Raw genomic sequence first — 13971 nt, 5'->3', positions numbered from 1 at the left:
CTATGTTAAACCTTGAAAAATAATTTTTAAAAAATCCACGCCTATGGTAAACCTTGAAAAAAAAATTTAAAAAAATCCACGCCTATGGTAAACCTTGAAAAAAAATTTAAAAAATCCACGCCTATGGTAATCTTTGAAAAATAATTTTTAAAAAATCCACGCCTATGGTAAACCTTGAATAATAATCTTTAAAAAATCCACGCCTATGGTAAACCTTGAAAAATTATTTTTAAAAAATCCACGCCTATGGTAGCCCTTTGAAAATAAATCTTTAAAAAATCCACGCCTATGGTAGCCCTTTGAAAATACATCTTTAAAAAATCCACGCCTATGGTAGCCTTTTGAAAATACATCTTTAAAAAATCCACGCTTATGGTAGCCCTTTGAAAATAAATCTTTAAAAAATCCACGCCTATGGTAGACTTTGAAAAATAATTTTTAAAAAATCCACGCCTATGGTAAACCTTGAATAATAATTTTTAAAAAATCCACGTCTGAGGTAAACCTTGAAAAATAATTTTTAAAAAATCTACGCCTATGGTAAATTTTGAAAAATAATTTTTAAAAAATCCACGACTTTGGTAGTGTTTGAAAATTTAGAAAAAAAATCCACTTTGAGTTCAAAAATAAACTTCCTTAAATAATAATAAAATGCTTTGAAATAATTTTCAATTATTTTTTAAAATTATTTCGAAATATTTTTCATTTCATTTTCAGACACAACATGTATACGTCGAATTAAAAAAATACAACCTCCATAGAGGAAGAAACCGCGAACTTGAAACAAAGTCAATATTACAACAACAATTTTTATAAAAAGCGTTCTTTTTTAACTCGCATCGAAAGGAAAACAACAAAAAATCCACCTAAATGTCCGACGAAGTGCCTTCGGGGAGACTATCTCAAATTTTTGATCCGCTTACAAACTTCCAACAACCGGGCAGCACCCAACAACATCAACATTACCATCAACAACAACAACAGCAGCAGCAACCACACCAGCTGCTGAGAAGTAGATCAAATTCCTCCTCACCATCTCCCTCAACGTCGGGTCGGGCCACACCAGCATCATTGGGTGCTGCAAGTGCCGGTAGTGCTGGCAGTAGCGGTAGTTCTCATCATCATCAGCAACAGCAGGCATTTCAACAAAATTATCAGTACTTAACCCAAACTCATAACTACTTCGTTCGCTCTCAAGATGCTCAGGTCAGTGGTGTGGGACACAATTATTTGCACACCTTTCCCTCGGCTGCAAATCAAAGTCATTATTTCCAGCAACAGCATCAGCAACACTACCACACTCAATATGCCACACATCATCCGCAAGCGCATTTGATGTCTCCTTATATGCAGCAACAGCACCACCACCAACAACAGCAACATTCGTTGCCACCACTTTATGCCACTTCACATTCCTTAAATTCTTCTCCCTTGCTTACCAAACGGGCCATCTCCTTTAGCGGCAACATGCCTTTGAGTCGTCAACAAATGGAATCGGGTCTCGGTAGTCCAGCAACTGCGTTTCAACGTAACCAAGCTACGGCCCAATCGACACCAAATAGTCCACGTTTAATGCCACGTCGGACCCAAAAACCACCACCAATACCGGCTAAACCACCCACCAGTAGTAGCGGAACAGGAGGAGGAGCAGCCGCAGCCGCATCTGCATCACCAGTTCCCAGTGCCTCAAATCAAAATACATCAGTGAAAGATCAACAAAATCAGGTGAATCCTGCAGCATCATTGGATGGTGCCGATGCACCATGGCCACATTTTTCATCGTTAACAGAATATTTGGATGTTCATCAGGTCAATAATTATACACAGGGTGTTCCAGAGGTAGGTTGTCATTGGAGTTATTGATATTGGTGAACAACATTATGTTAATTTTTACTTTCCGTATTCCAGATCAATTGGCAAGAACGCTGCCTGGAACTTCAGTTGGAATTACATCGTTCAAAAAATCAAGCTGGCCGTATACGAGATATGTTAAGAGAAAAGGTAAGTGCCGACATATGTATGTTTTATGGATTTTGATAACTTATATATATATATATATATATATATATGTATATTCATATAAGTATAGTTTTGATAGTCCTCTAAATTCTTTACAATATTATTTACCAATTTCTAGTTCTGATAGTCCATCCAAAATTATTCCTCTGATAGTCATTAAGAACTTATTCTTAGCAAAATTCACGCCCATAGCCCTGCTAATCATAGAAAAATAATTATTAAAATGTATCAACCCGATTCTGCTAAAATATACGCTCTACCAAAAGGTGGGTAAATTGATTATACCGTTTACAACACCTCCAAATATTCACCTGAGACTTCATATTTTTTGTTCATTTTTTCCATATTGTACTTTTATCTCGCATAGAATCCAAGAAAAATTCGTTATAATTATGAGAAAGCTACAATTTGTGCTCAAAATTAAAACTTTTCATCAAAATCAAAACGATTTTCATAATTCTCTCAACTTTGCCATTATTTGCGTTCATTGACAAAAAAAAATGTATTCCTCCCAAGAAGCCACTACTATTCGTTGTTCGGCTGTGCTTTGTTTTGGTATCATCCTCTGTCTCTCCTCTCATTTGGTGGTTATTTGTCTACTGTTTCTCTTGTTTACAACCGCGTTCTCTCCACTCACTCGATTGTGGCTAGATTTGCATTACATTAACAAGTATTTACCGACCTCTGTATTGGTGTTAGAAAATTCGCATATGTATTTTCCAATTTATTATATAAGTAAGAAGCATCGAGACCGACAAATAGTTTCTGTGCCATAAAAAAACGCCACAACCACGGAACACAACTCCAAGCTTGTAGATTCGCGCTCTCTCTGATAAGAAACCAATATTTAAAGTTCTATTGATTGCAGAAATCTGGATATTGGCAACACTTTCTGAACCCTATTCATATTATATACTAATTATTTATTTCTGTGTAGGACATTTGGTATTGAAAATAAGATATATCGGTTCACTTCTGAGGGAAGCCCCCAAATAAGGGTACCACTCAGTATTTTGGGCACATTCTTCAACCTAATTGGCTGCAGTTCGGTTCTCACTGGAAAGACATTTTTTGGACTACGAATGACCAATATTGGTCCACTTTTTAGGGAAGTAACCCTAAATATTAGGCATTAATTGGGTATAATAGCTGTAATTGGGTAATTTAGGATCTAACTGGGTAGAAAAGGTTTCTTACAAAAATTATCAACATTGATCCACTTTTGTCCCTACCAACCCAGATCCAACGAAATTTGGCATAGAGTTGTCCCTACCAACCCAGATCCAACGAAATTTGGCATAGAGTACGGAATTAGGTCCAGAATGATGTGTGCCAAGTTTCGAGAAAATCGGTTCAGATTTAGATATAGCTCCCATATATAGTTTCGTCCGATTTAAGGTAAATGGTGCACCAAAGTCCCTATATATCTTTCGATTTGCACGAAATTTGGCACAGCGTAATGAATTAGGTCTAGAATGATGTGTGTTAAGTTTCCTGAAATCGATTCAGATTTAGATATAGCTTCTATATCCAAATGGAAAATTTAGTATCGGCTGCAGAATGACATGTTTATGTATCCAATTTCATTTTACTGGTCCTTTAAAAATGCGATGTCTGTTAGGATTCATCTGTTGAATATACCCAAAGTGATGAAGGGTATCATATAGTCGGCCCCGTCCGAATTTACTACTTTCCTTACTGGTTTTAACATAATTTACTCATTCAGGGGGCTTAATCAGTTCCTGATAAAAAAAATTAAAGAAGTCTCTTAAGTTTTCCAACTAGACTGTCTGTAATTTGGAACCTACTATCACATAACACCATATTGTCACCATATAAATGTCCCGATCGACTTGAGGAATTTTGAATGCACCCAACGTGGTGGAGTGTATAAAAAGTTTTTATGATAAAGATCACATGATTTATGGATCTTTATCATGTTTACACTTCACCGTATATTAAGTTTTCGACCCTATAAAATATATATTCTTAAACAGCGTAAAATTTTCAAGTTCAAAGATGGGATATATCGGTTCACTTTTAGGCATCGTTTTAGTGCGTGTTTTAACAGAATTCGCTATAATTTGGTACTTTGCATTCTTATTGTGTTATCAATTTTTCCTCTAAATCATATAAATATCGGTCCAATTTTCCCGGTAGCCCCCAAATTTTCGGTGTTTTGGGGTTTTCAGCGCGTTTTTTAACAGAATTCGCTGTAATTTGGTATTTTGCGTTCATCTTGGGTACCAAATCTCTTCACTAAATATTATAAATATCGGTCTACTTTTTCTGGTAGCCCCCATTCAACGTACGAACAATGTCGATATTTTGGAATTCTTAAGCGCGTTTTTTGACGAAATTCACTGATACATTGGGTTCTTATCGGGTACCAAATTTCTCAACCTAAAATTATAAATATAGGTTAATTTTTTCTGTTAGGTTCCATGTAAGTGTACTCCCAATTTTCGGTATTTTGTGGATCTTGAGCCCATCATAAATTCAAACGGACGTAACTACACGTTTACTAATTTTATAGGAAAAAGAAAACTTTATAAAATCTATAAAAATGGAGTATAGCTGCAATTTTTTTTCAAAGTTTAACTGTAAAGTTTAGAGCCGTATTTAGTCATGATTTAGATTAGGCGAGTTTACTTGCGGCAAGTCTTTGTTTGTAGGAGAGATGTGCAAGAGGAATAGAAATGAAAAAAATTGCTTGTACCGACAATTTTCTGGCAATTCGTTTTGTGTATTACGTATTTGTTGATATTTTATATATATTTAAATGTGAAAAAACAACAAATAGAAAAATATTTTGGAAACCGAATTGCCTTGTATAGACGCGTGAAGCAAGTTCAAAATAGAACGACAAGAATTGCCGCAAGTAAACTCGCCTAATCTAAATCAAGACTTATTTTTTGAAAAAAAAAAAAATTATTATTATTATGTTTTGCAAAAAAAAAAATTTGGTTTTAAATGTTTGTCAGTTATGTCTTTTTAACATCTTACTTTCTGAAACAAAATTACTAATAATTATCCTATTGAGACTAAAATTAGTACAGCGTACCAAATTCAGACTAGAGTGACGTGTGTTAAGTTTCGTGAAAATCGATTCAGATTTCGATATAGCTTCCATATACATTTTCGACCGATTTTATGTAAATACTGCATTAAAGACATAAAATATTTCTCCGATAGCAATATAACTTTTCACAGGGTACTTTATGGAGTCTAGAATGACGAGTATTGAGTTTGTAAAATTAATTTAGAAATATCTCATATTTGTTCTTTCATTTGTGTCTAAAAGTTGCATCAAATACTTATCGACGTATCAAATTGAGCCTAGAATGATGCTTTGTTCACAGAGAATCAGATTTAAATATAGCTATTATGTACATGGTGCTCAAAATAAGCAAGGTTTGTCCGATTGAGATGGAATTGTGAACAAGGCAGTGTGCTTCAGGATATCAAGTTTTATTCCGATCGGTCTAGATTTATTCGTATAACTCGCATACACACTTTTCTTCGATTTCATACAAATAGTACATCAAAGATCCTAAGCCTGTTTGAATTGAACGGATTTTAAGAGATCGATTCATTGATTGATCACATATTACATTTCAACCTTCCAGCATCATATTAAAATGGCATTTGTTATGCTTGGTTTAAATCGGTACATATAAAGATCTTAAGAGCCTTTATGGTATGTACCCAAAGTGGGGAGTGAATACAGTCGCTCCCGTCTTTGGGTTGTACCGTTATAGAGTTTGGAGTTGTACATAAATATTTAATTGTGTTTATGTGTTATGATATTGTTTAGTATCACTATTAGCCCACTAGGGGCGGAAATGTCCCGCTGATCGCTTTGACATTTTACACGAGGGTCAGATCAACCAAAACCCAAAGTGACCAAATTTTTTTTATGGCGTAAATATTCACTTCCGAAAAAATTGGAAAATATTCCAGGGTTAGAAAGTGGAGCTGTTGACCTACAATCGGCTAAGAGGGTGCATATACTGCATAATATTTACCAGGCCCAGAATATTGAAACGGAGAAAGCTCGATTCTAGTGATAGTTGCGTAGGGTATGATATGGTCGGCTCTGAGCGACTATACTGCTCCATATGTTGCATAGCAACATATTTACTGCACATCGTCTACAACACAACGGTACATATTCGGCAATCTAGTGTTAACATATTCCGAAGCATGTTAACACTAGATTGCCGAAAGCAGTAATTTTGGCCGCTTTTCAATTTCAAGTACAAAAACAACTGTGTATATAATGACATAGCTTTTTAAAACTCGGTGACTTTTTTATAATAAACGTAATTCTATGTGGTACAAAAAAGTGTAATTATAAGCACAGTTGTTTTTGTACTTGAAATTGAAGAGCGGTCAAAATGACTGCCTTCGGCAATCTAGTGTTTTTTTTAACACTAGATTACCGAAGGCAGTCATTTTGACCGCTTTTCAATTTCAAGTACAAAAACACTCATATAAAATAATGGATTTCTTTTTCCTCAACCTAATATAATGTAATATATAAACCAATTACTTCCCGATTCTATGGATTCTGATTTTTCTAAAGTTTTGTTTGTTGCAAAAATACCTGCTTTGCATTTCATTTCCTGTTCCATTGTTTTCCTGATATAATACTCCTATACATAAATGTGTGAATAACATGCATCTGTTTCCGTTTCCCCTGTTATGAGTATTATTAAAACTTCATTCCTTCTATCACTCGGTTGGCTATTTCCTCTTCAGTGTGAGTGTTTTTTTTTCTTCTCCCTTATCATTCACTATTGTAGCTGTAGTTCCAAGCAATTTATTTATATTTTTTGTTATGTTATTTTTTTTATAAAAATAATCTTTATGAATCATTATAACGACATAAAATACTCCGCTTGGCATGGATTCTCTATAAGACAATGACTTGTTGTATATGGAACATTGAGAATTTGAATCTTAAAGTAAAACTCTGGAACAAGCATTTGCATGTATATTTGTAATTGCCGCGAATTCAGTCAAGTATATTAAGGTCTCTGATAGCATTGTCGGAAAAGCGAAGGCTATAATGGGGAAAAGTCCATAAGGGAGAGAAATGAGGACACACACGGAACGCTGCTGAGAGCGTTGGTTATGCATGCAACAAATACATAAAATATGTGAATGCGTATATGTGTCATTCATTTGTAAAGTTAAATGTCATACATTCATTTATGTTGACGTTAAAGTTTTGTGTGTATAATAGGGTGGAATAAAATTAAATTTGATGGCTTAAGACAAACAGCTCGCCCACAATGAGAGACGACGGGATTCCGTTTTATTAGACTTGAAATTTGCATCTTCCGGTTTGAAATAAAAATATATCCACTCCATTCAATGGACCTAAAAAATTGACTTTGGAAATTTTGCAGCAATTGCAATGTTACCACCCTAGTGTTTGTAAAAAAAACATTCCCTCGACCATTCATGTCTTTTATCCATCCAACAATACTTTACCTCCGGTACAACTGATTGTCATTTAACCGGAAGACATGTGTACTCGTTGTTCTTGTTGTTGTTTTTGGTTTTGTTTATAAAAATTCCGGAAACACTGTGAACAAACCATAAATAAAAGCTCGAAAATATTCCGGTTAAGGGAACTCCTATAAGTATGCTTTACTATTTAACATATTTAATATTTCAACAAATGGAGCAGCGAAAATGGGTTTATGAAATCTTTTATATATAATTAAAGGTATTTAAATATTTACTAAATAAATATAAATTGTTTGTTAACATGTCAGTAGGGAACCACTCGCCCAGTAACAGAGTTTTTTTTCAAAGAAAAAAAATTAAAAAAAACTTCTACAAAATCCCATGGTTTCCATCATTATTTTTTCCAAAAACAAACAATACACATTTTTTACTCCTTTTGTAAACATTCTTCCATTCATACCAAATGAAGGCTTAACCAAAAAAGGAATTGGAGTAAAAAGCTACCCCCCTTTAAAGCCACACAATGCGAAACTTAAGAACAATAGTAATAGTTGAGAATACAAAGAATACAAAGTGTTGTACTTGTTCTTTTATGAATTTTGAAAGTCGGCGAAAAAGCGCATCAACCGTTGAAGTGGAATTAAAGCCTACTTTTAGGGAGGATATTCTCATAATAATAGGGAAGAAAAGAATTGTTCGAAATACAAATTACAACAATATTTTAAGGGATTTAACAAAAATAATGATGTATACAATTAAAAGGAATTATATGAAATATGCATAATGTATACAGATCATGTATTCAGTTCCTAGACAGTTAACTGGAAACAAAATTGAAAAAAAATTAATTGTGTGTGATTTATTTTTCTGAATTAGGGGAGACTGGGGCACCTTCGGCATCGGGGCACCTTCGGCAATCGCGTTTTCGATATGAAGCTCTCACCGTACATCACTAGTTTCGATACATAGGTATCGAATATCGAAATAAATAACAGACACAAATTTTGAAATTTCTAGCTAATAAACTTATTTAGATACATGGGTTTTTATATTTTTATAGATGTTTCTGTAATATTTCAATTCCATTACGTAAGTATTTCGCGTATAAAACTTTTTAAATTTTTAAGACAATATTATTAAAAAGTTGTTAACCACGATGTGTATTATTATGGAAATATTTAAAAATATAATGTTGTTGGTGTGATACCGATGAGGGGATAAAAACCAAAAAGAGAAAGAAAAACAATGTTTGGGTTAAGATGTATTTTCAAACTTTATTTGGCAAGTTAGTGAGTTTCGAATGAAACAAAACTTTACCTTAATGCGTGCGTGCGAGATCGAAAGCGAGATTGCAAGTTAAATCAACGAGAGTTAGAAAGCAAGTGAGTCGCGGTGAGCAAATGTAGCGTAAACAAGGTCGAGATCACATCGACGACCGTAGCACTAGAAAGTCCTCTCTGCATCCGAACTGATCCGGATACTCTCTCCTACAATCCGAACCAGGCGAATGTGACTCCTAGAAGAAGTGCAGAGAAGATTCCCCCATTGACTCAAATGAGTGGCCAATTAATGTGAATAACAATTGGTATGCTACGGAAGGGGTGAACAACATATCGAACATATACATTGTCGTAAACAATGTATCGAACCTAAACAAATGTTTTTACAAAACTGGTCGAAAAAAATGAAAAAAAAACTATAAAAAGTACATTCGGGGTACATTCGGCATTTTAAAGTGGGGCACATGCGGCCATATACAGATTGTGCAATATTATTTCCTTAAAATGTTTTTGAGTTTGTCTTTAAAACTAATCCTTTAATATGGTTCGAAATTGCATATATAAGATCAAACGTACTTGTATTGACGAACATGCGATAGAAAACCCTTATTTCTGATAGTGTGTGCGAGCTTGATATGTAAACGTCCGCCGTTAGAAAATAAAGCCCTATAATTCAAACATTGTGTGGCGTATTAAAACCAAATAGAGCCTTTAGAGGATCAGAATTGCAACTAGACTGATAGCGATGACAATTACCCGGCTATGACTTGGTTGCCGAATGTGTCCCATTAAATGCCGAAGCTACCCCGGGTTGGGGCACATTCGGCGAATTTGACTTTTTTTTACAAAACTGTAAATTTTTTTAACTAATACTATTTTTTATATCTTTTTGGTACTATTTTTTATAATTAAGTGTCTGATAAAGTTGTTATATATGTTGAATAAGTACTGAGATATAGAGCTCTAAAAAAAGTGCCGAAGGTGCCCCAGTCTCCCCTATATAGTGTATTCATCAATATTACTGATAAAATATCGAGGAACATTTTGGTATACAACTTTTACCCTCAACCGACTTAATGAATGGGTCTTTTCGGCCCCCTTTTCCAGAAGTGATTGAAAACTCATTTAAAACGGGCTTAAAGCTGCTCAGAATATTCTACAGAAATGTAAATAAGTCTCAGAATAGACCAAAACGCAAAAATCAGCCTAAACATCAAAAATCTTAAAAAACAAAAACTCATTTCAGGGTTAAAATAGCACTTATTACTAGATTTTACCCATTTTTCCCACAAGATATCATTTTAGAATTATGGTATAAGGAACAAAAATATTCTCCATCAATTTTTAGCATAAGTCACTGAACAAGAGAAATCCGTATATATTATATACCGAATATATAGTCATACATTTTGAACAAAAAATTCAAAATATTCTTGTATTTTTTTAAAGACATTTCCCAGTATTTTTTTCGGCTAAGTGCAGTAAAGTAACATGAAACTTAATTGTATGTATATTATGTCAAAGAATAAAATATTCTACGTTAAATAATACACTGCAAGTTTCAAAACAAACTATATATTTATATGCAATACTTTTTAGTCTTGGGTGAATTTTATAGCGACGGAATGCCAAATCATTTCCTAGTTGTCGGATGATTTCAGTGGAGTACGTTCAAGTCTTGAACTTATTTAAAATAAGGGAGTCCCTACCCATTATTTATTAAAGTTATTTTATTTAAGTTTTTAAAAATAATTGTATCTAATTTTGTAAAAGTGCGTCTATAGTCGCACGACTATAATTAGTCGAAACCATAAAGAATAAATCAATTATTTTTGTTGAATAATATGTGTGTACAATAATTTAATTGGCCCATTTTATTTGTCAACTAACATATCAATTGAATTAAAGGTGCGTCTATAGTTTAGAGTGTGGCCGTTATATAGGAAACTACACCAAAACTTATTTGCCTATTTAGTTACAATGACACTGTTCCTGTGGAAATTATGGCTAATTACTTATTGTATGACACATCTTTGTACTAAAATTACTAATATTGAACCATGTTTTAGTGTTGAGGCCCCATGTAACGGTACTTCCACATTTCTGTATTAAAAATAATTAAGATCGATCCATGACTGTATTTTAGGAAGTTTGGACACATTTTTACCGAATTGGCTGTAATTGTATTTTCATTGGCTGTCAAATTTCACTAATCAAAATAATCAATATTGATCCCCGTTTTGATATAGCCCCATAAAACGCTAGCCCCATATTAGATAAACATATTTTATAACGTCTCTTTCGTTATATTCATGGTTCTGTCATAACATGATTTAGAATTTTAGAAAATTATCAATGTCCATAATGTAACCCCTGTGTAGCAATGTAGGTATGTTTGGTACCCTAAAAAAATTTGCAACCGAAGAAACAGGTATTGTGTCAGAGGTTGGCGTCATGAATTTTGTTGCTGTAACTGTACAGTTCGATAAGGGCATCGAGATAGAAGAAGGCTATGTTTTACAAAAATATTCCTCATTCGACTTGACTGAAGACATGTCACCGCCGAAATAATCTGTAATAGCAACAAACAAAGATATACAATTTTTTCTGCATGCAAAAATGCAAGTGTGTCCCTTTGGATTCTTAATATACTCTCCAAGGACGTTCATCCCCATAAGTATTTTTTACCCTCCAAAATCATGTTCATCTGAGGAATGCTAAACTTAGAATATTATTTCCGAGAAGAAGCTACTAAGCTTTGCCAAGATTCTCTGAATATGGAGATTTCCTTGTTATCGAAATTAATATCAAAATTTCCAACCGAATTGAAAATAAATTTGTTTAGGATATGTCAATGAGTAGAATTTTTGTTTACAGTTACATTCGAATAACTCCGTACACAAAGTTCCTTCCATGATTACCAATCAGTTATGGACATTTTAAAACTGCTGTCCGAACTTTGCGTCATTTACATTTATTATAATTATAAAAAACACAAACAAAAATATGTTTGCCCCTTTTTATTGCAAAAAATAAACATACTTGCTTAAACACTAAACAATTTACAACAATTACATTATTACTCCCCTTCATTCCACACATTCACTTTTGTAATCCAACCATTTTTGCACTTTTCTGCCACAACCAATCGGCCATTTCGTTATCACAAGCTTTTGCAACCAATTTCTGTAACGTCATGCGATCATAGTAGCCACCAGTTTGTTCCACCAAATCTGGATCCAATGCTAAGTATATGGAAGTCTGAGCACCACCACGCGGTGAACGTAAAGCCAACTTTGTCAATTGACTTGAAATGGCAAGAAAACGATTATTACGAAATAGTTCAGTTTGCACGGAGCCGGGATGTAAACAATTGACAGTGACGCCGCTACCCTTTAGTATTTTCGCTATTTTTTGGGTAAACAAAACATTGGCCAATTTACTCTGGGCATAAGCACGAAAATCGTTATAACTTTTTTCGCTGTTCAAATCTTCAGTTTGAATGCGTCCCAAAGCATACATCCAAGAGCTGACGACAATTATGCGACTGGGAGCAGCAGCTTTTAGGTGATCCAATAACAAATTTGTTAACAAAAAGTGTCCCAAGTGATTAACGGCAAATTGTTGTTCATAGCCATCAACGGTCAGCTTTCGAGGTGTGGCCATAATCCCAGCATTATTGATGAGAATGTCCAAACGTTCTTCCTCCTTCTTAAATTGCTCGGCAAATTCCCTTACCGATTGCAGAGAACTTAAATCCAATCGACGATTAAAAATTTTCGAATTACCCGTTTCATAGATAATATCTTGTCGGGCCTTTTCACAACGATTGTAATCTCTACAGGCCATATAAATACGTGCACCCCTCCTGGCCAATTCCAGTGCTGTTTCTTTACCAATACCGGTGTTGCAACCGGTTATAATAACAATTTTACCATCAATGCGATTTGTTTTGCAATAACTGGGTCCCTCTTTGTATTTCCACAGGGCATAGAGTACTAAGGCCGCTATCAAACTGCCACAGGTCAAGAGAAATGTTAAGCAGCCCATAGAGGTGAAATTGCCCAAGTAGTGGCACACAGATTGATTCAAAATTTCCGCAAAATTCATGTTGACGTTTCTGGATTCTAAAAGACAGAAATCATTGAAATATTTGTTTGATCTTGCAACACCTGTTGTTTTTCGCTTACGATACAACAACGTCAAACTTGAACCGCAAACTGATCTGTTGAGACAAGCCTCTATGAGGCAACTGATCAGCAAAGTTAAAAGCCACCACTGTTGAGGTGTTTTAGCCAAGCTTAAACGTTACAACTTTAACGCAGTAATACCAACATTTGTTTGACATGCCTATATCTTTTCATACAACATGAATTAAATAAAGCTTTTATTTGAATGTTGCAAGCATAAAAGCTGTACTGAACATAAACGTTAAAGCTAAGCATGCAATGAGAGTTTATGAACCAAATAAAAACATTAAACACAAGTTTGTACCAAAATGTTACGCTTATGAAGCAGACGCCCATTTAAGTGCTGAAATTAGGTCACTTATTGTTTGTATGTTTTTAAGCCATGTTATGAGCCTCAGTTTGAATTGGTTTTATTTTAAACTGTCAACATACTAACAGCGCCAGAAGAAAAAATTGATTATTTGTTCGTTGTCCGCATTGATAAACTTATGGAGAGGTCATGTTAATATATTGGAACTATTACCGTAATAAGTAATTATAGCTCTGTTCTGGTATTTGTTTTGGTTTTTCGATTCGTTCAAATATTTATCTAGATATCACATTTAATTTCGCCCGATTTCATTCTCAATTCTATCTCAATTCTATGACCGCTATATCTACAGGATATTGTATATATTAACATGTCTTGCATGTATCCAAAGTGGTGAAGGGTATCATATATGCATCCCCGTCCGACTTTTGAACTTTCTTTACTGGTTAAAGGTGTATTATTGATTGGTTCGATTGTAATGAACAAATTTAAAATGAAGCAAGATATACTTATGGTTCCCTTTAGGAATAGGCATAGAATTAATTTTTGAGTCGATTTATGCATGTACGTTCATCCCTCTATAGAAGTACATATTATTGTAAACAATTTACCAGAACTGAAGACCGAGGGGTCTTCAGTTCTGCGTGCAGAAGCAACGGAACGAAGGGGTTAAGATTATTTCGCAGAACAA

The 13971-nt window shown here is 34.3% G+C and overlaps 1 protein-coding gene across 1 annotated transcript; it reads right to left on the bottom strand.

Moving 5' to 3' along the window:
* Positions 1–11882: 11882 nt before the first annotated feature.
* LOC133325704 (retinol dehydrogenase 13-like) lies at positions 11883–12890 on the bottom strand. The gene has a single exon (XM_061534428.1). The coding sequence runs from the start codon at positions 12888–12890 to the stop codon at positions 11883–11885; it is 1008 nt and encodes a 335-aa protein (XP_061390412.1).
* Positions 12891–13971: the final 1081 nt, after the last annotated feature.

This window comes from Musca vetustissima, unplaced genomic scaffold (assembly GCF_032173495.1).
Source record: "Musca vetustissima isolate MV318-11 ecotype Yass unplaced genomic scaffold, APGP_CSIRO_Mvet_v1 utg4570, whole genome shotgun sequence".
In the NCBI taxonomy this organism is placed as follows: Eukaryota; Metazoa; Arthropoda; class Insecta; order Diptera; family Muscidae; genus Musca; species Musca vetustissima.
This window is presented reverse-complemented; position numbering and strand designations above follow the sequence as displayed.